Genomic DNA, 23906 nt, shown 5'->3' on the forward strand with positions numbered 1-23906 from the left:
AAGAAAGAAAGAAAGAAAGAAAGAAAAAGAAAGATGAGGGCTTAGATATTACACATAGCCTACTGTCAAAACATATTTTCTTTCAATAAGTCTAAAAAAATCATGTCTTGACTAGGATAATTATTTGTATTCTTATTATTACTATGTTCTTTAGAATTATCTACTTTGTTGTGGGATTCTGTTAAATTATATTGCACTACAGGAACTGTCTCTTTGATTTTTGTCTTCCACATAAGTGGTATATGGGGTTATTTGAATTCTTCTTCTTCTTTATAACAAAACAACTAAAGAATAAGGACCTGTGTGCATTTGGCTTGGCTAATGAACTCAAAGGAGTCTGTGGTGTCTATTTGTGGTATAACTTAAAAACAACATTATTTTTCAGGATAATATTAAAGATTAGCGTGGAAATAATGTAGTGGGGATCATAAACATTAATACATTCATTACATCATTTCTCCCAAACTAAACTTGACAAAAACGCCCTCTGCTGGCTAAGAACAGAGTCCATTCAGACTTTATTCAGATATTTCCCACACGATAACATACACCAATGTACAGAAGAATTCACCATTTAAGACAATATAACGACAAATATAGACGTTTCTGCTTTTAATCAGTTTTGAACATATGAAAGTACGTCGTCCCTGCCCTCTCAAACCTGAATTATGGGTCTGCTTAAATCGACGCAGATGTTACGCCGCGGGGTACGGCGTACCCTACGCCGTAGGCTCTGCGTTGGTGTAACGCGGAAGCATAAATCAGCCTTTAAACTACATTTCCCATCATCATCACGTAGACCCGGGGAGGAATCTGTGACGCATATTTCAGTCGACGACGGCTGACTTGTTTAAACTGACCTGCAGCATGAAATAACCTATACTTTTGACCATGTATAGTCGTTTTTGTTGTGTGTAACAGTGCCGAACTGCTCCGTCTGAAATGTATCTATTACTTAACCCGATCGACGCTTTATGTTATATCTTATTTAGTCGGTTATCGTAGCGCTGAAGTATCTGGTGTATTATCTTGAAAGGTGCATGAGCTGCTTCAAAAATGACTCTTCCAGCTTTGCACAACACCGGCGTGATCTACAGGAGAATATTGTCTCAATTTCCACAAGACATCAGTTTAGCTTTTGCTTACGGTTCTGGAGTTTTTAAACAGCATGGGACCAGCCAAGGTCAAATGGAGGTAAGAACTTATACACTTGTGACATCCAACACTCACCTACAGCTCAGAGTGACATTAAATACACATGGTGGAAAACAACTCGCCACACAGAATAAACATGGGTGTGCATCTTATAATAAGATAGACTTTGTGTCATAATAAAATAGTTTAAATATTATAAATTATAAATAGTATATTTATTATAAAATAGTTTAAATATTTTTTATATAAATGAACCCTTTTCTCCTATGTTAAAAAGCTTTTTGTCACACTTTTGGTCCCATAATCTATCATCAGTCAGATTACAACTGACTATTTTTATTTATTATTTTTTTGTTTTTGTTTTTTTTACATTTTACAGTATTTTTATTCTTATTCTTATTTGCATAGCTGCTGATTGTCATGTTCTTTCACAGAAATGTTGTTGTACTTACGCACAATGACAATGTGTAATGTAATGTAATGTAATCACATCATCAAAGTATCATTACAATGAAATTTTATAAATGACAGTATCAAACTATGAATTCACTACCTTCAAGCTACAATTTGAAATCCTCTTTTATTGTGTAATAAAATGTGACGTTCTCAAATTGTTTTTAACTGTCAATACTTCAATACAGAAGAACATGCTGGACTTCGTGTTCGCGGTAGACGACCCAGTGACGTGGCACACCATGAATCTACTGCAGAATCGCAGACACTACTCCATCCTCAAGCTACTGGGTCCCACAAAGATCAGCTCTATACAAAATAACCATGGAGCCTCAGTATACTATAACACACTGGTGCCAGTGGATGGAAAGGTAAATCACACCATTTTTACAATATGTCTTGTAAATTATTACTGAATGAGAGGTCAATATACTTAATATAAAACCGACATGTTGCACTATTAATTACATATTTTTTTTATCTTCTCAGGTAATCAAATACGGTGTGATTAGCACAGAGTCTTTGATTGATGACCTGATGCACTGGAAAACTTTGTATGTTGCTGGACGCCTTCATAAGCCGGTCAGTGTCCTTATCAGTGTTTTTTTTTTCAAAGCTTTTCAATGTCATCTTCCAACTTTAAATACAATTATTTTAGAAAGAAATATCTATATCACAGCCTTTTTTTTTTAGAAAGTCTTGCCCCTTTCTTCTCCACTTGACTGCTTAGATGAATAAATACTTGCTCACCTTAAACTTTTCAGGCTTTTCTGAAGTGTGTTTCACAAATGTGTGCTCATAATAGGCTGTATGTGCTCCTGTGCAGGTGAAAATGCTGGCGCAGAGTGAAAATGGAAAGCTCCGTGGTGCTCTGGTGTCCAACATGAAGAGTGCCGTGACAGCCTCTTTCCTCATGCTGCCAGAGAGCTTCACTGAGGAAGACCTCTTCCTGCAGATTGCTGCTCTTTCTTATGCTGGTGAGTAACTTCTAAAGCTATATGAACCAGAACTTGTATCAGTCAAGTTCGTTTAAAAAGACGTGTCGACCGCTATTGGCCAAAGTGCTGTACATTGAACATAGTAATGAAAAGTAAGGCAGTAAAATATCAATAAAAGGAAATTAAAAAAGGAATATTTAAAAAAAAAATCAATTAAGAAGGCAATAAGAATAATAATAAGAAGAAACAAACTATTTTATGGAATAAAAAAAAAGTAATGAAATGTGTTTTAAGAAAGGATTTCAAATCAAGCATTGTCAAAGGCCACCCAACATGCAGGAGCAGCTGGTTCCATAATTAAGGAACTATTATTTACACACACAAATATGGGTAAAAGTCATCTGAGGGACTGAAAGCCAGTGATTTTCATGTTAACTCTATAATGCCGGATGCGTCATATTTGATACATGAACTGAGTTCAGTTTTAAACTGCAAAATATATATATTATTTATAATAATAATAATAATAATAATAATAATAATAATAATAAACTGTATAATAATAGAAACTGTTAAATACAATTTTTTGTTGTTGTTTTTGATTTCAATATATAATGCACTGCTGAATACTTGTTAGGAATGGGCTAACAAGATAACACCAAGGTCTGATTTATTTATTCAATTTTTAATTTTGTTTTTACACAGAGTTGGTAATATCTCAACGCGTTATAGCTTTGGCATATACGTGTCGCTCACTGTTCGCTCGCCTCACCTTCGGACTTTGTCCTCTGACGAAAACTATTGTGTCTGTGATTTTGAAGGGGATTTTAGGATGGTGATCGGGGAGGACAAATCCAAGGTGGCCAATCTCGTTAATGACAACATTGAGCACTTCCGGATTCTTTACAACAATCTCCTACGAGAATGTCCACAAGTGGTCTACAAACCACAACAAGGAAAGCTCGAGGTATAACGTTGCACACAGACAAACACGAGCACACTGTTATGTGTACTATTTCACAGTGTACTTCGGGGTGGGGGGGAATGTGCTGCCTGCGGTTAAAAAAACAAACAAAAAAACACTTTATAGCACCTTGCATTACCATAATTTCAACGGTCCACTTATGAGTGGCTTGCATACACTCCTTTTTTTTTTTTTTTTTTACATTGTGTAGTTATCCACCTTAAAAGGTCTAATCTTAAAAAATACTGTCATAAAATACTTAGTTCCTTAAACAACTAATCAATGTTTCATTCTTTTGCGGCTATAGTCAGCACTGCTTCTTAAATGAAGGAGATACTCATCTCCTGAGGCACCACGCTGCTCTGGAATATAATGTTTAATAAGCAGACAGGAGAAACACTTAGGATCACTGATCACATGTGTTGTTTATGTGAGTGTTTTATATAATTATGTGTCAAGCATTTGATGAGAAATGGAACTGAGACAAGTGCATGATTCTGTCAATTTAGTTGTATTTTTTAATATTTTTTAGGTGTGCTCTCTGTAACTTTTGCTCACTATTAATGACTTGGTTAGACTAGGCGTTAGTTGTTGCATCAAACTGTTCATGCTTGAAGACTCTGATATAAACAGAAAACTTAAGAAGGTTAAGAAAGAGTAAAAATAATGAATTTGAGTTCTAAATGAATATGTAACACTAAACATTTTAGCATAAATTACATAAATCATTAATCATGAATAGTATTTGCACCACAGCGGAGTTCAGTGTGCTGATGGATTTGGATAAGAAACCTCTTTTTGAATCTTGTGACATGTGCTTTCATGGACCTGTGACATTTGCTTTCATGGACCTGTGACATTTACCTGAGGACAAACATTCAAACAGCTGATGAGCGGAGTCACACGAATGTTGCATATATTTCCTGTCGTCACAAGTAGGCCGCTTGTTGATCTTTTTTTTTTTTTTAATTTGTGGATAGTGGAGACTACAACTTTCTGCAGTGCCTTTTATCCGTGGTAGAGCTGATATAATATCAGGATGCCACGAGTGAGGACATGTTCAATGTCACAGCAGTAGAAGGACAAAAGTAGTTGTTTGGACTTTTTTTCTGTGTAGAGTTCTCAGGAAATTGAGTCTTTGTATTGTCTGTGTACATATATGATGGCCCAAGAATCTAAAACCGCAGACTGTCCCTCCAATTATGATCAATTGCAGGTGAACATCCTGTTTCTCTGGAAGTCAATGATGAACGGATCATTTAGAGCCAAATTGCTCTGAGCTGAACTTCCTGTCTGTATCAGACTCATCTTCTCCAGTGATTGGTCCCACCAATGTTGTGTCATTTGCAAACTTACATTTTTTTCTTAAACATATGTTTTGTCCTGTGGGCTTGAATAGGAAGGAGATATAGATCCTAGATGTGTGGTTAAGGTTTTTTAGCCATTAACAGCAGTGAAGATCTCCCGCTGTAAGATCCACATCTGTCAAGTATGGTTGTGGGTGCAGCCCCACATATCAGCAGCTTCACACCGGTTTGGATTTCTGTGGATGGTTCCTATTTATTTAGAAACAGTTGATCTTAGTCAGCTAACCATCTTTTTAATTTGGGTTTTTCAGGTTTGTCCCTCACTAAAATATGCAGGGTACAGTATAACCCAACAGTTACAAGATAATTGTGCAACAGAAATGCCACACTTTTTTTAGGTGCCATGTGTTCACACCCAAAAAGGAGAGGCAGATGCATGTTTCAGCTTTTACGGAACTCTTAAAAGCTTTCACAGAAGTCATTTATGATTGGGAAACATCAAAGTCACCAACAAACATAAGTGAACCCATGATGACATTATGCTTTTTTTAGGATGTGTATTGGTTTGCACGTCACAGGAGTGTTGATCTGCTTTCTTCACTTTACAATCCCGGGACATGAATAGATCCTTTTAATAACTATTTAAATAGGGCTGGGCGATATATCGAGATTTTAATATATATAGATATATTTTCAAACGCGATATGGTACGAGACAATATCGTCTATATAGATTATTAAAAAAAAAAAAAATTTTTTTTTTTTTTTTTTTTTATGATTTTGATATAGCTTATTTTGTGAAAAATCGACTTGACTGTTTTATTTGAGATTTGCACAAATGTTTTGTCATTTGCACAACTGTTGACCTCAGTGGAAAAGTCTGCCTGTTACTGTCTACATTGTATTAATTTCACAGTGTATTTTAATTTAATTGTTATGCAGGAAAGGGATATTTGTTTTATTTTATTCAAGAAGCATTTTTATTCTATATATGCAGGCAGTTTATTTTTATTTCATTTGTTTTATACATTTTGATATTGTGCAGACCTCTGTTAATAAAGGAACCTATGTGACATTTGGCACGAGGCTTTGTATTAAAAAAGACAGAAAAAAAAAGTCAGCTAACAGAGATGCTATGCTATGATGCTTTGGGGGAAACCCCAATTATGGCACAGAAAAAATATCGATATATATCAAGGATCGTCATTCAGCTAGAATATATCTTTTGGTCCATGTCGCCCAGCCCTATATTTAAATATGTATATGATAAAATAAGTACCATAAGAGTCTATTTAATCCAGAGCGCTATGATATGCACCCACACTTATGTGTAAAAGTTGCATATATTATTTCAATATCCTTGCTGTCAGCTACACATTTATGCAACACTTTCAGATGAGGATTATCAGTGTGTTCATAGTGCTGCATGTATCTGTTCACTTTTTTTTTTGTCTTTAACACCCCTGCAGGTTGACAAAAGCCCTGAAGGCCAGTTTATCCAGCTGATGGCGTTGCCCCGAACTCTTCAGCAAAGGATCACCAAGCTAGTCGATCCTCCCGGGAAAAACCGGGACGTGGAAGAGATCCTGCTACAAGTGGCTCAAGACCCCGACTGCGGAGCCGTCGTGCAACAGGGTACAGTAGGAAGCTGATCATCTGCTCTTGTGACATGATGCAATGACACATGTGGAGGTGAAAAGGAGAAATTGATGATGAAATTAAACAACGGGTTCTAAGGTTTATTATAAGTCCTGTTTTCTCAGAATGGTAAATAGTGAATTAATCACTATTGGCAAGGTTCAGCTCATAGAGAGCAACCATACAATCACTTTGCAGCGTGATGAGCTATTGTGTGTATTATTCCTCTTTTTCAGGAATCTCATCTATTGTGAAGTCCTCCAGTGTAACACAGGCCATCAAAGGGATTGCTACAGCTGGTAAGAATAGTTCATTTGTGTTTCTAGAGCTTGAAATGACTCAAAGGATTAGTACGATATTTTGGTAGCCACATTTATTTGCTTCAGAGTGGTATTACAGATGTTGTCGCTATTTTTATCAGTGATTAAGCCCATTTAAAATTGACCAGTGTGGTGGTATTACTACCTTCATGTAGAACATGGACCAGAGTGACCAAAGGAGAGTTTTCTGTGGAGCTAAGAAAGAACATTATAGATGAGGGTGTGAAAATAAAAATGCTAAAACCATCTCCGAGCAGCTTCCTCTGTGCAAGGCAAAGTGTTGAGACCATGAAGAAGCAAAACTTAATGCAACACTGTAATGAAGTCTCAGCCGAAGGTCATGGGTCCCCCAACACCATAATACATCCAGACTACACAGCTAAAAGCGCCCAAGGATGGATGATGAAATAATATTGGACAATTCTTAAATTACCCTTTTGTTGGCCCATTTTTTTTTTTTTGTTTGTTTGTTTTTTTACTTCTGTGTATCAGCAAGTGCCTTAATGAAGATATGTGTTCTTGTGTCTGTGTCTCCTCAGGCTTAAGGAAGTCTGTGTCCTATAGCTCCAAAAAGCTGATGAAGATGTGGAAGGGCTGGAGGAGGAAGCCATCCGTCTCACAGATGTCCTGATCTTGTGTTTTTTTACTAGCAACCTGTCTGTTCTCATTACTGTTAGTTTGACCATCCCTCACCCATCCTTTTTAAGAAAAAAAAAAACTGACAAAACTGTAACGAGGACAATCTATGAATATAAGGCACCATGTGAATTGTTTGCATCTGCCTTGTCTCATTAAACTCAATAATTTCCTAGCACAAGGTGACATTGGAGTCAGACTGACTATGGTTGAGGACTGCAGTGGCTTACTGCTGAGTGGGTCACATGAAAGGCCTGGGGAATATTTCTCGAGCAAAATGTCTATAAACACAGCTTGAAACATTTACCTCAAGTTAAGTGAAGAAATTGGTGAGTTAGATGTCTGTTTTTCAAGCAGGTCAGGAGATCCTTCCGCAGGTTATTGTTTTCCGATCTTTGTGGTGATGCACCATTAACATCAAGGGTTCTTTACACCTGGATGTTAAGTCTCCCAATCCCAACCTCATTTTAACTATAAAACCCCATATTGACCCTTAACAGCCATTTTCAGCGTTTCAGGGTCAGGCATTTTGAATTCAGATTAACCTGTTGTACCCCAAAAATATACTTGACTGTCATGTTTCGGATCCTACAAATGCAGCATCTCTGGTCACGCTCGGCAGAGATGTAAAAGGTTATATTTTCTTTACTTTTCATATTTCATTCTTTATTGCTGAGAGGATGCATTTTCTCGTTCATCAAAATATGTTGTTTGTTTGGTTTCCACAAAAAAAGGGGGTTGAATAAACTTTTTATTATAACTGCAAAATCTCTGCTGGATGGTTTGTTTTTAATATTGTATAAGTTACATAAACGATACAAAAATAACATGTTAGTTTAAATGTTGAGGTAGTTGTTGATAGCGTTGTGGCTCTTGGTCTGAATACAGAGGGTTGTTTTACATTTTGAACTGAAATATCACATGGTCATAAGTATTCAGACCCTTTGCTCAGTGTTGAGTAGAAACACCCGTTTGAGTGAGTACAGTCATGAGTCTTCTTGGGAATGATGCAACAAGTTTTACACACCTGGATTTGGGGATCCTCTGCCAGTATCCTAGCAGATCCTCTCCAGTTCTGTCAGGTTGGATGGTGAATGTTGGTGGACAGTCAAATATCTCCAGTGATGCTCAATTAGGTTTAGGCCAGGGTTCTGGCTGGGCCAGCCAAGAATGGTCCCAGAGTTGTTCCAAATTCACTCCTTTGTTATTTTAGCTGCTTAGGGTCATTGTCTTATTGGAAGGTGAAGCTTCGGCCCAGTCTGAGGTCCTGAGCACTCTGGAAGAGGTTTTCTGCCAGGATATCTCTTTACTTGGCCGCATTCATTTTTCCTTCTATTTCAACCAGTCGTCTTGTCCCTGCAGCTGAAAAACACCCCCATAGCATGATGCTGCCACCACCATGTTTCACTGTTGGGATTGTATTGGGCCGGTGATGAGCAGTGCCTGCTTTTCTCCACACATATTGCTTAGAATGAATGCCAAAAAGTTCAATTGTGGTCTCATCAGACCAGAGAATCTTATTTCTCATAGCCTGTGAGTCATTCATGTGTTTTTTGGCAAACTACAGTATGCAGGCTTTCACACGTCTTGCACTGAGGAAAGGCTTCTGTTGGGCCGCTCCATAAAGTCCCGACCTGAGTGATGGAGGGCTGCAGTGATAGTTGACCTTGTGTAACTTTCTCCCATCTCTCTACTGCATCTCTGGAGCTCAGCCGAACTTTGGGTTCTTCTTTACCTCTCTCACCAAGGCTCTTCTCCCACGATTGCTCAGTCTGGACGGCCGGGTCTAGGAAGAGTTCTGGTCGTCCCAAACTTCTTCCATCTAAGGATTATGGAACTTGGAACTTGAAATGACATGCTCCGGATGGAAAATCGGGGAATGGATTTTTTTCCAAACACCGGACAAGCCCCTGCTACTGGTAGCAAAGGGTAACGCCAACAATTCTTAACAATGCTGTATGTGATATTTAGCTTATAAAAAAAAGAACGTGGCAACATGGCCTCTTATTTTTTTTAAAACAACAAAACAAATACTGCATGTAGGCCTGTGGAGGATTTAATATTCTTTTAATTTCAATTCAACTCAACAATACTTTATTAATCCCTGAAGGGAAATTAGATGTTGCTACAATTTTGATTATCCATATTTTAGATAGACATTAGGGATAGTTATAGCTGTGGGCAGGAATAATCTTATTTTGCAGTGGAGCTGAAAAATCCTGACTGCAAGCATTGTTGTTAACTTACTGTTTTAGTTTAGTTTAGAGTTTATTTACAAATAATTAAAAAACACAAATACAGATAATAATCAATCAATTGGTTTGTAATGGGACTCCCCAGAAGCTAACCGTAGTTTATGAATAGGGGCCCAGTCACACAGCAAAACAACTATAAATTACACATATAATACATATACATATAACCTTGTAACCTAAAAAAGAAAAAAACACACAATAAAACCCTGAGACCTCCTCAGATTTCCTAGATACAAAGATATTCTTATAAAAATAATATATCAGGTATTGGTACATAAACAATTTAATAAGAGACATAATTTAATAACAATTTTTTTTTAGTCTCTTTTTAAAAATTCAGAGAGATCCAGACTTTTTTATAGCACTATCAATCTCATTCCAAATTTTTGGACCTTTGCAGATTACACTGAAACTTATACATTTCAGTTTCCTTTTCTTTCCCTTTAAAAGTTGTTTTCCCCTTGTGGTGTGTTCATGAGTGGGAGCATAAATGGGGATGAGATGACAGAGTCTGTCATTGAGTCTAAACACTACATTGTACATTACACAGGCATTGTGGAAAATGTTACACTCAGTAACTTTCAGAAGCTTGTATACATAAAAAAGAGGATCAGAGGGAGCATTACATTTGCTCCCTGATATAACTCGGATCACTTTCTTTTGTCAGATCTGTAATTTGTCAACGTAACTTGGATATGTATTACTCCATAAAACATTACAATAATTTAAACGACGCTCAAATAGAGACCGGTACAGAGAGCTTCAAGAGGAAGAAAATGTCTCAGCCTATAAAATAAGCCGACAGATTTAGATAATTTCTTTAATAGTTCATCAATATGTTTCCTAAAGTTTAAAAATGAATCCACATATATTCCCAAACATTTTATAAATTCTACCCTCTCGATAGCTCTACCATTTATCTCTATTTGTATATGTTCAATATTACTTCGGTTTCTATTTGAGTGAAACTTGAGCGAAATTTTGGGACAGGGATGCTCACTGTTGTCCATTGTGTTTTTCATTTTATGGCATGTCCTTCTTTGCTCAATCATCTCTTGAAGCTCCAGAACAGAGCCAACTTTCTTTATCACTTCTTTTTCATTTTTCACACAAGTCACTGGCTCTGATGCTGTGACTAACAGATGTCTGCAGATAAGATTTCACTCTCCATCCTTTACTACAAACACAGAAGAACCTAAACTTCTTCCATCTTGTAAACTGCCACAGCGTTGCGTCACTCTAGTTTGTTGCCCAGAGGAAAAGCAAGGTATTTGTACTGCAACACCACCTGTACTTCTTCTCCCATGGTGGAAATTGTTTTTGACACACTCTTGCTCCTCATAAAACCCACAATCATCTCCTTTGTGTACAATTTCTAGTTGAATTATTGTAAAGTAAGTCAAATGTTATTTATGTAGCACCTTTCAAGCTTAAAATCACAAAAGTGCTCCACAATAAAAGAAAGAAAAACACAGGAAATATAAAACATTAAAACAAATAGAATTAGGCAAAAGCAAGAGTCTACAGATCTCAGGCTGCGAGGGAGGGAGTTCCAGAGCGAGGGAGCCACTGCTGCAAAGGCTCCGTCACCTTTAGTTTTTCAGCCCTGTTCGCTTCACAACAAGCAGACCTTGATCTGAGGGACCTGTTGGGGATGTAAGGCTCCAAAAGGTCTCTAATATGAACTGGTCCTTGATCAATTAGAGAACTGCTTTCATATTTGCAAATGAGCCTTGTGTTTTAATATTCTCTGCGGGAGTCCCCGAGTGGTGGTGTTTTTACTTAACCTATTTATTACACAACATATTTGGTAAAACGCTTGCTGTCCCCACCACTCGCTCTCCACAAGCAGAATAAGCCAGAACTGTTACTTTTAAAAAAATTGAGAGGTCGCTATGTTGATGTAAGTTGCAACCACACTGGATTCTGAAATCAGAGTGGGCAAGGGTTCTATGGCTTTCAGTGCTGGAATTACAACTTCAGAGCGTCTTACAGTTGAAACTTCCTAGTTGTAACTCAAAAGTTCCGACTTCCAAAGACAAATGAACTGTTAATAGTCAATTGAGGAAAGAAAGTGGGGCAGGATGGGGAAGAAAATTATAAGCTATGTTTAGTTTAGTTTAGTTTATTTGCACATAAAACAGAACAGTAAAAACAATGGTCAAATGAAGCATTGTGAAGGAGAGGTGGAAGCCAAAAAGGCTTTATGAAAATGCCTGCCCTTTATAAAACAAACATAAACAACAGCAGTAACAGCAGCAGTTGTAGCAGCTGACTTCAAAGCAAAAACACAATATAGAAATACATAATATAAAACAAAAAAAAAGACAATTTAGCATGAAAAAGAAAAACAATACTGAATTCTTGAAAGATAGGAAAAATTAAGCAGATGTAGGATAATTGCATGAAAAAAGTACAATTTAGCAACTCCTGAAGTGTTTCTGATCTTAAGAATGAATTTTTCAAGTGTTTTTTGAACAAAGCCAGTGAAGATATTGATTTTAGTGATGTAGGTAAATTGTTCCATATAGGGATGGTCCTCTGTATTTTAAAGTGCGTTAATTGTGTGAAGCCCGGTGTTCTGCCAATCTTTGCTACCTGCCAGAAAATGCTACTTTGTGGTTCTGCGCATGCGCACAGTGGATTTTCAAAGTTTGATTGCCACGCCAATCTTTTCTTGCACGATGTAAAATTGATAATATGGGATGTTGAGTATTTGATCCTTCAAAATACACTACCCATGACATGAATTGCATTATACTTTGTGAACATTATACAATAAAGAGAAAAAAGCAACAATTCTAAGGCTTTATTTATTAGTATTTCGCCTTTATTTATATAGGCAGGTCATTAATAACGTTCTTATTTACAATAACGGCCTGGCAAGTGACAAGGACCAATTGGGGGGGAAAATGACGTGGTTTAGGGAGTAAAACACAGTAAAATTGTAGCTCTACAAAGGTAGAAAACCATTAGGTAGCAAAGCAGCAGAAATTGTCAGAACAGCGGCATAGAGGAAGGTGAAAGTCCTTTGAGTGTCGTGTCTGATATGAATGGATGTCTGAGGAAAACTTAAAAAAAATCTGGAAGCAAGTTAAATGTGCAAGTTTAAACTTTAGAATTTGGATTGTTTGTTCATTTTCTGAATTCTATTTGGCATAAGTGACGTCATGGCATTAAGTTGCAGTCAGAGGTGTCAAGTAACAAAGTACAAATACTTTGTTACCTTACTTAAGTAGAAATTTTGGTTATCTATACTTCACTGGAGTAATTATTTTTCAGACGACTTTTTACTTTTACTCCTTACATTTTCACGCAATTATCTGTAGTTTTTACTCCTTACATTTTAAAAACAGCCCTGTTACTCTATTTCATTTTGGCCTTTAAAAAAAAAACTATCCAGTTAAATTGCTCCATTCATGCTCCAGTTTTGTTCTTACATCTGTTGCCCTCAGATTCCTGCAACTAAACTTGGATGTACATTCCAATAAAGGTTAGGATAAATGATAACATGCCTCTGAAGTCTGACTTGTTGCACCATTACAATACTTATAGGCAACTAGTCATCATATCTTCTGCTCTCTGAAACACATGTTAATGCTCAATAGTACACATATATGGTTCTTTAATATATTTGCATTATACTAAGATGCATTCATTTTCAATGGCTTTTGTCCTTAATGGCTTTTTCCCCCTTACATTACTTTTACTTTTATACTTTAAGTAGTTTTGAAACCAGTACTTTTATACTTGTACTTGAGTAAAAACTTGAGTTGATACTCCAACTTCTACAGGAGTATTTTTAAACTCTAGTATCTACTGTATACTTCTACCTGAGTAATTAATGTGAATACTTTTGACACCTCTGGTTGCAGTCATCTGCTGCCTGTTTCATCACCTCCAGTTTGCCTCCTGACAGCAGCAACACAACCCTTAAGGCTGATTTATGGTTCCGCGTTACACCAACGCAGAGCTTACTCCGTACCCTACGGCGTAGGCTCTGCGTCGATTTAACGCAGAGCCATAATTCATGCTTTAAGAGCATGTGACGCGGTGCTCTCATCATAATATATGCTGATGTCAGCGCCTCGGTCCTCCACCAATCAACGCGCTGCTCCTTCACCACCTGCTAGGAACTGAATTCCATCATTCCAGGCATTCCTGCTCCCTCCCTCCCTCCATCCCTCCCTCCCTCTTCCTCCTCCTCCTCCTCGTTTACAACCAACTTGGTCCAGTCAGCTCAGCCACTGTTGTTTCCTCGTTCAGGACGGGGTTTTCGCCGCGGAATTTGTTTTGTTTTTCACCAGCGTGGGAGTAAATATTTGCGGTAATTGACATTTTCTCACGCGGATATTGTACTGGAACTTTCCCAAAGTGGCGCTTTCGAAGGAGGTAGGTTATTATGTGCTGTTGAACACGAAGTTTGTGTGTGTTTGTTCATTGGAGGAGAGTTTCAGCTTGAAGAGAAGTTATTAGATAATACGGCTGAAATAGCGTCCGCCTTCTCGCACGAGAAGGTTGAGTTAACATTTCATTCACGAAATAAGGAAATCCCGGTAACATTCCCCAAACTTTCTCATGTGAAAAGCCCATTGGGCTAAAGACATATCTTTTTCTTACTTATTACAAATCATGTGCGCGTCCTCCTCGCTGTCAGCTGCGTGTATTCCCCCCTGGATGTGCTACATCTCAAAGGACCGCTGTTAAGCCTGATTTATGGTTCCGCGTTAAATCGACGCAGAGCCTACGCCGTTGGGTACGGCGTAGTGTACGCGGAACCATAAATCAGCCTTTAAGGACGCACTGAGTCCCTCCGGTCAAAGTACTGTTGCTGCTGAAAGGCAGTCACACTTGCCACTGTTGGGGCCGCAGACGCGTCCACCCCCCTTCCCAGTGGCGTCAATTCAGTCAAAGCTAAGGTATGGCAAGGTTACGAGTCACAGAACTTAACTACAGTATCAATCAACACGTCCAGCAAATACTCATCACAGAAGTCTGCTATGTAGCTTATCTGTGTGGTCAAGAAAATTGGAACTTTTTCAAATGCAGTCTTGCTCACTGCAAAAACTCAAAATCTTACCAGGAATATTTGTCTTATTTCTAGTTAAAATTTCTCATTTTTAGTCATTTTTAGTCTCATTACACTTAAATCAAGAGCCATCGCCAGAAAAATAACTTATTTGACAATTTTCATCCGTTTCAAGTAAATTTTCAATTAAAATAAGTAAAAAAAATCTGCCAGTGGGACAAGATTTATCTTCTCATTACAAGCAAAAAAATATGTTCTACTTATTTTAAGTGAAAATCTACTTGAAACAGGTGAAAATTGTTGTTTTTTGAGTTTTTGAGTCTTGTCTTAAATGTAATGAGATTTCTTTGACTAAAAATTAGACAAAATTAGAAATAGAAATAAGACAAATATTCTTGTTAAGATTTTGAGTTTTTGCAGTGTAATAACTAGTGAAATCGATCATGTTCTGATTTGCATTTGTAGTTATTTTATATGTATTAAATAATAGAATAATCAATACAAATAGACACAGAGTAATTCCATAAATGTATTTAAAAAACAAACATTTACATTTTCCCTTGAAGCCAAGGTGTAGCGGCTGTCATACCTTGCCATACCCAATTGACGCCCCTGCCCCTTCCCCTGGCTGTTTCCATTATAAAGTCGTTGAAAAAGTTTGGTTTAAAGTCACAGCAAAACTTCTGAAAGATAATACTTCTTTAAAACTCTATAGTCATGGATATTCCCACGTGTAAGCAATGCAGGAGGAGGGATGCAGAGCGCCCTGGAGCCTTGACTTTTTTTTTTTTTTTTTAAATATATCCTCAAATACCTTTCATAGTTTAGCCAGTCTGGAACCTTCAACACTGTGAGAGAAAAATCCCCCGAAAATACTAAAACATAGTTCAGATGAATAGTACAACAATGTCACTGGTAATATTACAAGCTCTTGCCTAATAGAGGTGATTATTATGCAGGGCATGTGTTATCAAGTAATTACTATAATAAAAGTCCTTCAATCAAAACTTTACTTCAGTATAAAAAAGTGGCCTTTTTTTAGGTGATAGTAGAAAGCTTTTTTATCGTCTCCCTTTGTATTCTACATTTGTATTAGTATTTCATAGCAACTATGTCAGGTTTTACCTATTTGTTTATTACAAATGACTACATGACATTTTTGTTTTCTCTGGCTCTCTTTCTCTCTTTGGACTAGGCTCAGGATTTCAGGTCCTTAAAGATGCTTTGATGTAATTGTGGTGGTTTTATTAAAGCAACAAACCCTAAAGATCAAGTGACAGCTTTCCAACATGCAAATGGATCATGACAATAAATGACCCTTTAGAGTGGATTACATTTGTGTTCGTATTTTCCTGATATACATAAATGATTTTGATATGATTAGGACTTTTTTTTTGTTGTGATTGTGTTTTAACACATTCATGATATTCATCTTAAGCACTTATTCACAGCGAAAGATTGGAAATTAATTTAAAATCCAAACTTTTCACTGGAACTGTACATGCAAAGTACAACACAAAATAAATAAGAAACATTGATGAAAGATAGACGTTATTACATGTAGGAAATATAAAATATTTTTACATCTGAATCAGAGAGTACAAAGACAGGGTTTTGGACATTCTCTGTAAGGATAACACTGTTTTACGGACAACGTTTTTATTCCATGTGGGTTACAAGTACCATGAAATCTAAACATACCGCTAGCAAACTTTGTTTGCAGGTACCGGTACCTATATCTTTCTAGATGTGGGTCTGATCTATTAGGCTCAGATAAAAGCTTTTTGTATTGAATAGTTGCCATTTGTATTTATGCACTATCCATCCATCCATTTTCTATACCCGCTGCATCCTTTGGAGGGTCACAGGGTTCTGCTGGAGCCTACACCCTGGACAGGTCGCCAGTCTATCCCAGGGCCACATATAGAGACAAAAAAACCAGGCACACTCACACCTACGGGCAATTTCGAAACCTAAATTAACCTACTGCATGTTTTTGGACTATGGGAGGAAGCCAGAGTACCCGGAGGGAACCCACGCAAGCATGAGGAGAACATGCAAACTCCACACAGAAAGACCCCCACCGGGTCAGGGAGTCGAACCGGGAACCTTCTTGCTGTGAGGACACCGTGCTGCCCCATTTATGGACTAGAAGTAGTTAAAACAATAATATTTCTGACCTCAATGTCCAGGCCTGGACTTCAAAAAGGTATTCATGGATGAAGTGTAGAGACATGTTAGACCTGATGAGTTTTGGAGCTCTACGCAACATTGCATCTATCTAATATTTATGTATTTATTTTTTTGTGTAAAAAGCAGCACAGTCTATCATTTTTGATAATTTGCTTTTCTCTGTCTCGCAGGCATCAGAGTATGGAGACTCCACTGGATGTCCTGTCAAGAGCAGCATCATTTGTTCATGCAAATGAGGAAGAGAGTGAGTTTTCTCAGGCTTCTAGACCAGAGTCGTGTTACATAAAGTCCAACATTATGTTAAGCCTAAATGTTGGGGCTGTTTTTCTGCTGTTAGACAATCGTGCTTGCACTTGCAGATAGACAGGCAAATGAGATCAGTCGCCCTCAACTGACTTTAGGTCTGCTTCTTTGATCAGTTTCTGCCCTGCGTTAACCTGCTTTCTTTGGAATCAGGTTGGTGGGTTCATCTCTGACTTTTCTCATCTACCTCAGTCTTTGTTCATCTCCTTCTCTCTGTGTGTCCTTGATTACACATATACCTGCTCCTCTCTTCCTCCCTCTCACTTCTCTTACATGTATTTCCTCTGTCTTTTACTTTCTTGTCTCATAATCACTTCGAAGGACTTTTGGCATTGCTGTAAAGATACATTCTTTCCAAGATTAAATAGATGTGGCCAGTCCCTCTCAGCAGGTTTCTGTACAGTCAGCAGGCTTCAGAGCAGAGCGAAACATGCAGGGACACTTAACATTTAAAGGATGCAATCTATAACTGCTGTGCACTGTCCAGAGGACGCTGTAGCATACAACTTTGTGTATTTATTGGTTTCTAATTTTCTAATTGTTGCTCTCAGGTAGAGTGGCACTGAAGATTAAATAAGTGTTTTAGAGATGACGATTAGAAGTAGGTGAAGCTTTTTGTTTTTGTTAAATGCATTTAAGTTATAAAAGCATTTATAATTTTTCCAAATGTGCTCATGAACAATTAAAATCTTTTGAAGCATTAGTGGTAATTTAGCTTGAATCCTGAAGAAATTTTCAAAACATATTAATTTACTAAATGTACAAGTTTGCTGTTGTATCCATTTAATATTGAAACACCTATAATTTTGAAACACATTTCAAGATCCTCCTCTTGTAAGAAATTGACTTATACTTTATTGAGTTTGACTTCTTACATGCAAGAAAATTACTTGAGACTGAGAGACTGTTAATATAATACAAAGAGCTAACTATGTAAGTCTTATTCAGTTTGAAGCCAATTTAAAGAGTTTCATCTGCAGCGTTTCCCATGTCAGCAGCATTTCTCCACAAAGCTTCAGCTTAAATGAACTGAACATCAGCTTCCTTGCGCTTCTTAAAAAATACCCTGGGAGTTCTCTTTCCCTCCTCCTCAGCTCCCCCGCTCCCCTGCTGTGTTTTTGTTTTTTTCCTCTGCACTGATGTCACTTTTTGTCATGGGCTGTGCATGGTTTCTTTGTCCAAAGACAATGTGCTTGACCTGTTTAAACAATAGTGCAGAAAAAAAAAGTTCAAACACTGTCAGGGAACTGGGCCGATCAACCAACTTACTGGTCTGCCAAAGTACCCCTGACTTGGTAGGACAACTAGGCAAGCAGCCGCTTAAGTCAATAACCTGTTTGCATTTATGACAATCCTTTTGTAACGACTGTGCCAGAGGACTTGCCACAGAAAAGGGAGAGGCTCCTGCCCTCACAACAGCCCCAACTAACAGGAACCAAAGCCTGACAGGATATCATTCACTTCTCCATGTAACAGTTGTTCAGCTTTTCTTAGATAAAAACCCATTTGGATATTCTGTCTCTGTTTAAATGTTTTCAGATGCTTGCTCAAATGCTGTATTAATGGAAAATGATTAATTGTAGATTAACAATGCATTAATCTCAGGTCATGCTTAGGTCATGCTCCAAAAGGGAAAATTTAATTAAAGTCAAGAAACAAAACTGTAGACTCACGGCCAGAATACTTAAATCATTTTGAATATGTGAGATAAATACTTTATCAGTGTCTACTCATTTTAATTAAAATTAGGTAAATCTTTATTGAAGACTTCATGTTGGCAATACCAGAGTTAACGTGTCATAAGATGTTTACATGCACAGCAATACATTTAGGAGCTGTTTTAGTTTTGAACATCTTAAAAAAACAAACAAATAAACAACAACAACAAAAAACAACCCATAGTCTGAGGAAGCCAGGCCAACCGAGAGGAGTTTAACAATAGCAAATATGGGTCAATTGGTTGATCTCTAGTTACTAATATTAACTAAGAATTGTTAAGGCTGTTTTTACAATAATGGATTAGAGGTGATGTTTTAATGCTGACAAATTAATCCTAATGCCATTAGATTAGTCGATCAGCTACTACATGCTGTGTCACATGCTGTAAATGTTTTAGAAGGGCAGACGTGGGAGGGAGAGAGGAATCGTAAATTCAAGACACATGAAAGGCAAACTATTGAATTAGAAAAGAAGACCTAGTTCAAAGTCCCAGATTCTTTTGAGTGGGATGTCACAGCACTCCAATCTGTCAACCCCCCTGTTGTCCTGGCAACCTAATGCTGATGGAGAAATAAAAGTGACTGCATGCCATTAGCTATCGTTCTTGCATAATTCTGGTCTCTAGATCTCATCTGGAATGCCATCAAAACTCTTGTTACATAATCACTGTGGCCAATATGAGCGCTGAATGCAGACAGTCATGCTGACAGACTCTTCAGTGAAGTCTTGCCATCCAGGAGAGCGAGCTCCGTTTGGTTAAAATGTCATTTGTTTATAGGCTATTGAGTGTTAAGCTGATATTTCCACTGCTTCACTCACCTTAAGGTGGGCCACTCTATTATCCAAGATACATTGATTAATAATGGGAATTAAGTACATAGAATGTTGTGCCTTAATAAATAATACCTTAAATAAGGATTCCTTTTACATAAATTATATATTTTATATAGTTTATAATAATTTGTCATTATACGTTTCTGAATGAAAGCAGGAAAGCAGAAAAAAAGAATACTCCATCTATTGTATACAATTTTTCCAGGGACGCTTTTGTGCTTGTGTGAAGTAACATTTCGTCATTATTTCTTCCAAAGAGCAATATGTTTTGTCAACATGCTCTGGTAAGCTTCAGGCACACAGTAATATCATTATTCTTTGCTTACTGATTGGGATGTTTTAGACTCGGGTTCATGCTGGGATGGAAATCATCTCCAATAACCTGCTATTCTGTGGTTTGTTTAGTTTATCCCCCTCACTGAGTATTGAGAGCCTTTCCTGAGATGTTGGTGGGATATTTAACATCTCAGTGGTGATCTTTGGATCTTGGCAGTCTTAAATCAGAATGGCCTTAAACCGCCTTTCAGATATGAATACCTTACTATTAATCTGCACCTGACTCTGAACAGCGCTATTCAAAACCGCACCGTGGTTTTTCCAGGCATTATTACTACAATAGATATTGTTCATGTAATGTGACACCAGGAATACATTTTCCAAAGTTTTTATGGTTAAGAAATGTATCTTCTCTGTCTCACGTTTGATATAAAGAGCAGCCAGCAAAGAGACAGTGGTAGAAACGGGGAAACCAGACAGAAAGATAATGTTATAGAATTGTTGTTTATACTTGTTACTGTAGTGCAATGAATCCTTATAAATAAGAAGCAAGAGGACAACCATCAGGAGGTTAACAAGGCATATATCATACAAATAAATATCATAGTAAGTAAGTTTTAATTATGATCATTTACACAACATGATGCATTTATTTGTCAGTATAATATATTTGGATTTGGGAAAAAACTAAAACTTAATATTGAAAACTGACATAAGTATGAATATTTTTGGGCCACTTTAGACTGCACACTTGCAGTTTTCCTGTCGGTGAATCACCTCCTGGTTAGAGCACTCGCTGTCTGCACGCAACACTAATCACAGGTCTTAAGTCAGACACTCCTGACCATCGTGGATGTACAGTAATGGCACAGTTACTAAAAAAAGCAGTGAAGTTAACTATGCCTTATATTTAACGGTGAATGTGAGGAATTGCTTAATACTTGTCGTTGGCTGTCCATAGCAATTTTGGTGGCTATTTGGTAGATTTTACAGCCTGCTCCACCCTTCCTGGAATCAAACCTGTATTTGAAATTCGCCTGGATTGCTCTCTATCTCCAAGGATAGATTAGAAAGTTGTTTGTAGCATAGGGATTTTCATAGTACTGCATCTACATTGTTTCAGTTTTATTGTGACCATGTTAACTGTCAGACTCAAGATCTGCTTCTTCTTTTTTTAAATATTTGATGTGAGACAGAAGTTATCACTGGGAGTTATTCCCCCAGCCAGCGGTTTAGGGCTCCGTGGGCAAGATGGAATATGGACCTTTTGTTTTTGACGGGAACCACAACAAAAGAGGAGCTGGTGCCAAGAGAAGGTGGTTGGCTGGGATCTGAGTCGCCCTCTGCTCTAGTTTGCTACACTGAAATCCTGCTTGTTTGTTTTTAGAGTACACACACAATCCCAGACATTCATACAGATGTACAGAATCCCTCTTCATTGTTGTTGTTTCCACGGTTTGTTCAAACACTGACAGTCTTTTCCTTACTCTTTGTTAAGGTTTGCTCCGAGGGAAGCAGCCCATTAACCCCTGTGTTTCCATCACTGTGGAACGCTGCGATAGATGAATTAGACAAAATAAAAGACAGATCTTAAAGTAAAACACGATGCAAGGTTGTCATATTGAATTGTGATATCCTTTTTTGGCAGTTGTGTGGCACTGACACTGACATTTTTGGCAATGGTAGAAGTATGTCTGCAGTCCAAGTTGTGTGTTGTGCGTCCATATCAACATATACTGTAGTTTATCAGACCGTGCACATTTTTAAACTCCAAATGGTTGTGTAGTCTCCTGTGGAAGTGAGCTCTAAAGACAAGTCAAAGCTTGCATGAACACTCATATCCGTATACTCACACCAACCCGGAAACTGAAATTGAAGACTTTCCATCACACCACTATCTATAAATCCACTCCTAACAGCTATTCCAGGTGGGAGGTAATTTGACTGTGTGGGTTTTGGGGAGTGACTTTGAATTTTAGGTGTGTGTGCTAGTTTCTCCAGAAAGGTGTGAGTATGCCTTCCAGCCTGCAGAATTGAATGCCGTCCGTATAATGTGACTAACAGCTGAACAAAAACAGTCGACGCTCAGACAAAACGAGCAGCATTTCTCCTTCCCTGTAACCCATTATTTCTTACAGCGCTGTGAAAAGGTATTTGCCCCTTTTACAATTATGGTTTTGCTTTTTTGTTAAGTAATGGGTTAGGGTTAGGGGTTTAGTGTGAGGGTTAGGTGGTTAGGGTTAGGGGTTATTTTGTTACTAAAGTACCAAGGTAACAAAATAACAACATCTAAAGCACTACAGGCCTCGTTTTTATTTTTTTTATTGAACAAAAATACAAGTTAAAACCAAAACATGACTCATTAATGGACAATAAAGACAGTACAAAATTGACTGTAACAACTAAACTATAGTAAAATAATAATAATAATTAAAGCTGCAAGCAGCGATGAACGGGCCCTCGCACTCACGGCCACCGCCCCCATAAGCATATCAGAAATAACACCACCCACGACTTCCTATGTCAAACCATTCAAAAGATATAGCAGAAAAAAGAGACAACCAATCAGAAGAAGGGGCGGGGCTAATTCAGGCCAATGAAGGTCAAGGACTCCATACAGAATCTGATGACACCACCCACGACTCTCTATGTCAAACCATTCCAAAGTTATAGCAGAAAATCGGGACAACCAATCAGAAGAAGGGGCGGGGCTAATTAAGGCCAACGAAGCTTAAGGACTCATTACAGAGTCCCATGACACCACCCACGACTTCCTATGTCAAACCATTCAAAAGTTATGGCAGATAAAAGTATTCTAGGGGCGCTGTTGAGCCGTTAGGCCACGCCCATTAATGCAAACCATGAAATATCAAATTTATCGCCAAGTCTGGCTTGCATGCAAAATTTGGTGACTTTTGGAGAACTACCAAATATGGACCAATCACATGAAGGGGGGGCGCGCCTTTTGGCGTCTAGCGTCGCCACGGTAATACTTTTGAAAGAGAAAAGTAATGCGTGGTGTCGCAGGATGTAGACGCACATTTTGATGTATAACACACCTGGGTGCACGTTACGGTTCGGGCTGAATTAACTGCCGAAGGAATGGCATAAATTTCGCCAAAATGACACAATTTATTCAAAATGGCCGACTTCCTGTTCGGTTTCGGCCATGGCGCCAAGAGACTTTTCTTTTAGTTGTGACATGATACAGGTGTGTAGCGATTTTCGTGCATGTACGTCAAACCGTATTGTGGGGCTTGAGGCACAAAGTTTTCCGGGGGGCGCTGTTGAGCCATTTTGCCACGCCCATTAATGCAAACCATGAAAGATCAAATTTATCGCCAGGCCTGGCTTGCATGCCAAATTTGGTGCCTTTTGGGGAACTATCAAATATGGACCAATCAGATGAAGGGGGGGTCCGCTTGTTGGCATCTAGCGTCGCCACGGTAACACTTTAGAAAGAGAAAAGTAATGCGTGTAGTCGCAGGATGGAGACGCACATTTTGATGTATAACACATCTGGGTTCACGATACGGTTCGGGCTGAATTAACTCTCGAAGGAATGGCATATATTGCTCCAAAATTACGCAATTAATTCAGAATGTTCAAAATGGCCGACTTCCTGTTCGGTTTCGGCCATGGCGCCAAGAGACTTTTCTTTTAGTTGCGACATGATACAGGAGTGTACCAATTTTCGTTCATGTACGTCAAACCGTATTATGGGGCTTGAGGCGCAAAGTTTTTTCTGTCTGAACCAACCAGATGAAGGGTGGCCGCGCTTTTTGGCGTCTAGCATCGCCACGGTAACGCTTTTGAAAGAGAAAAGTAATGCGTCTAGTCGCAGGATGGAGACGCACATTTTGATGTATAACACACTTGGGTGCACG

The 23906-nt window shown here is 38.0% G+C and overlaps 2 protein-coding genes across 2 annotated transcripts in view; both read left to right on the forward strand.

Annotated features, from left to right (window-relative positions):
* The first annotated feature begins 825 nt into the window (after positions 1-825).
* Positions 826-8178, forward strand: tamm41 (TAM41 mitochondrial translocator assembly and maintenance homolog). The gene is made up of 8 exons (XM_061728558.1): positions 826-1194; positions 1797-1979; positions 2098-2190; positions 2435-2585; positions 3368-3513; positions 6286-6451; positions 6691-6753; positions 7314-8178. The coding sequence occupies exons 1-8, from the start codon at positions 1057-1059 to the stop codon at positions 7403-7405; spliced, it is 1032 nt and encodes a 343-aa protein (XP_061584542.1). The 5' UTR covers positions 826-1056; the 3' UTR covers positions 7406-8178.
* Positions 8179-13919: 5741 nt separating this feature from the next.
* Positions 13920-23906, forward strand: part of vgll4b (vestigial-like family member 4b) — a 43602-nt gene continuing 33615 nt past the window's right edge. The window contains exons 1-2 of the mRNA XM_061727412.1: positions 13920-14057; positions 17058-17131. Of these exons, the coding sequence (XP_061583396.1) occupies positions 17068-17131 (64 nt within the window). The 5' untranslated portion in view covers positions 13920-14057; positions 17058-17067. The remainder of the gene's footprint in view (positions 14058-17057; positions 17132-23906) is intronic.

This window comes from Cololabis saira, chromosome 8 (genome assembly GCF_033807715.1).
Source record: "Cololabis saira isolate AMF1-May2022 chromosome 8, fColSai1.1, whole genome shotgun sequence".
NCBI lineage: Eukaryota > Metazoa > Chordata > Actinopteri > Beloniformes > Belonidae > Cololabis > Cololabis saira.

What these genes read in the sequence shown, in the direction of transcription:
- tamm41 (XM_061728558.1), top strand. Translation starts at nt 1,057, where the DNA reads ATGACTCTTCCAGCTTTGCACAACACCGGCGTGATCTACAGGAGAATA. An exon ending in TGGTGCCAGTGGATGGAAAG is followed by an intron (nt 1,980 to 2,097) that starts GTAAATCACACC and finishes TTATCTTCTCAG; the next exon opens with GTAATCAAATACGGTGTGAT. An exon ending in CACAACAAGGAAAGCTCGAG is followed by an intron (nt 3,514 to 6,285) that starts GTATAACGTTGC and finishes ACACCCCTGCAG; the next exon opens with GTTGACAAAAGCCCTGAAGG.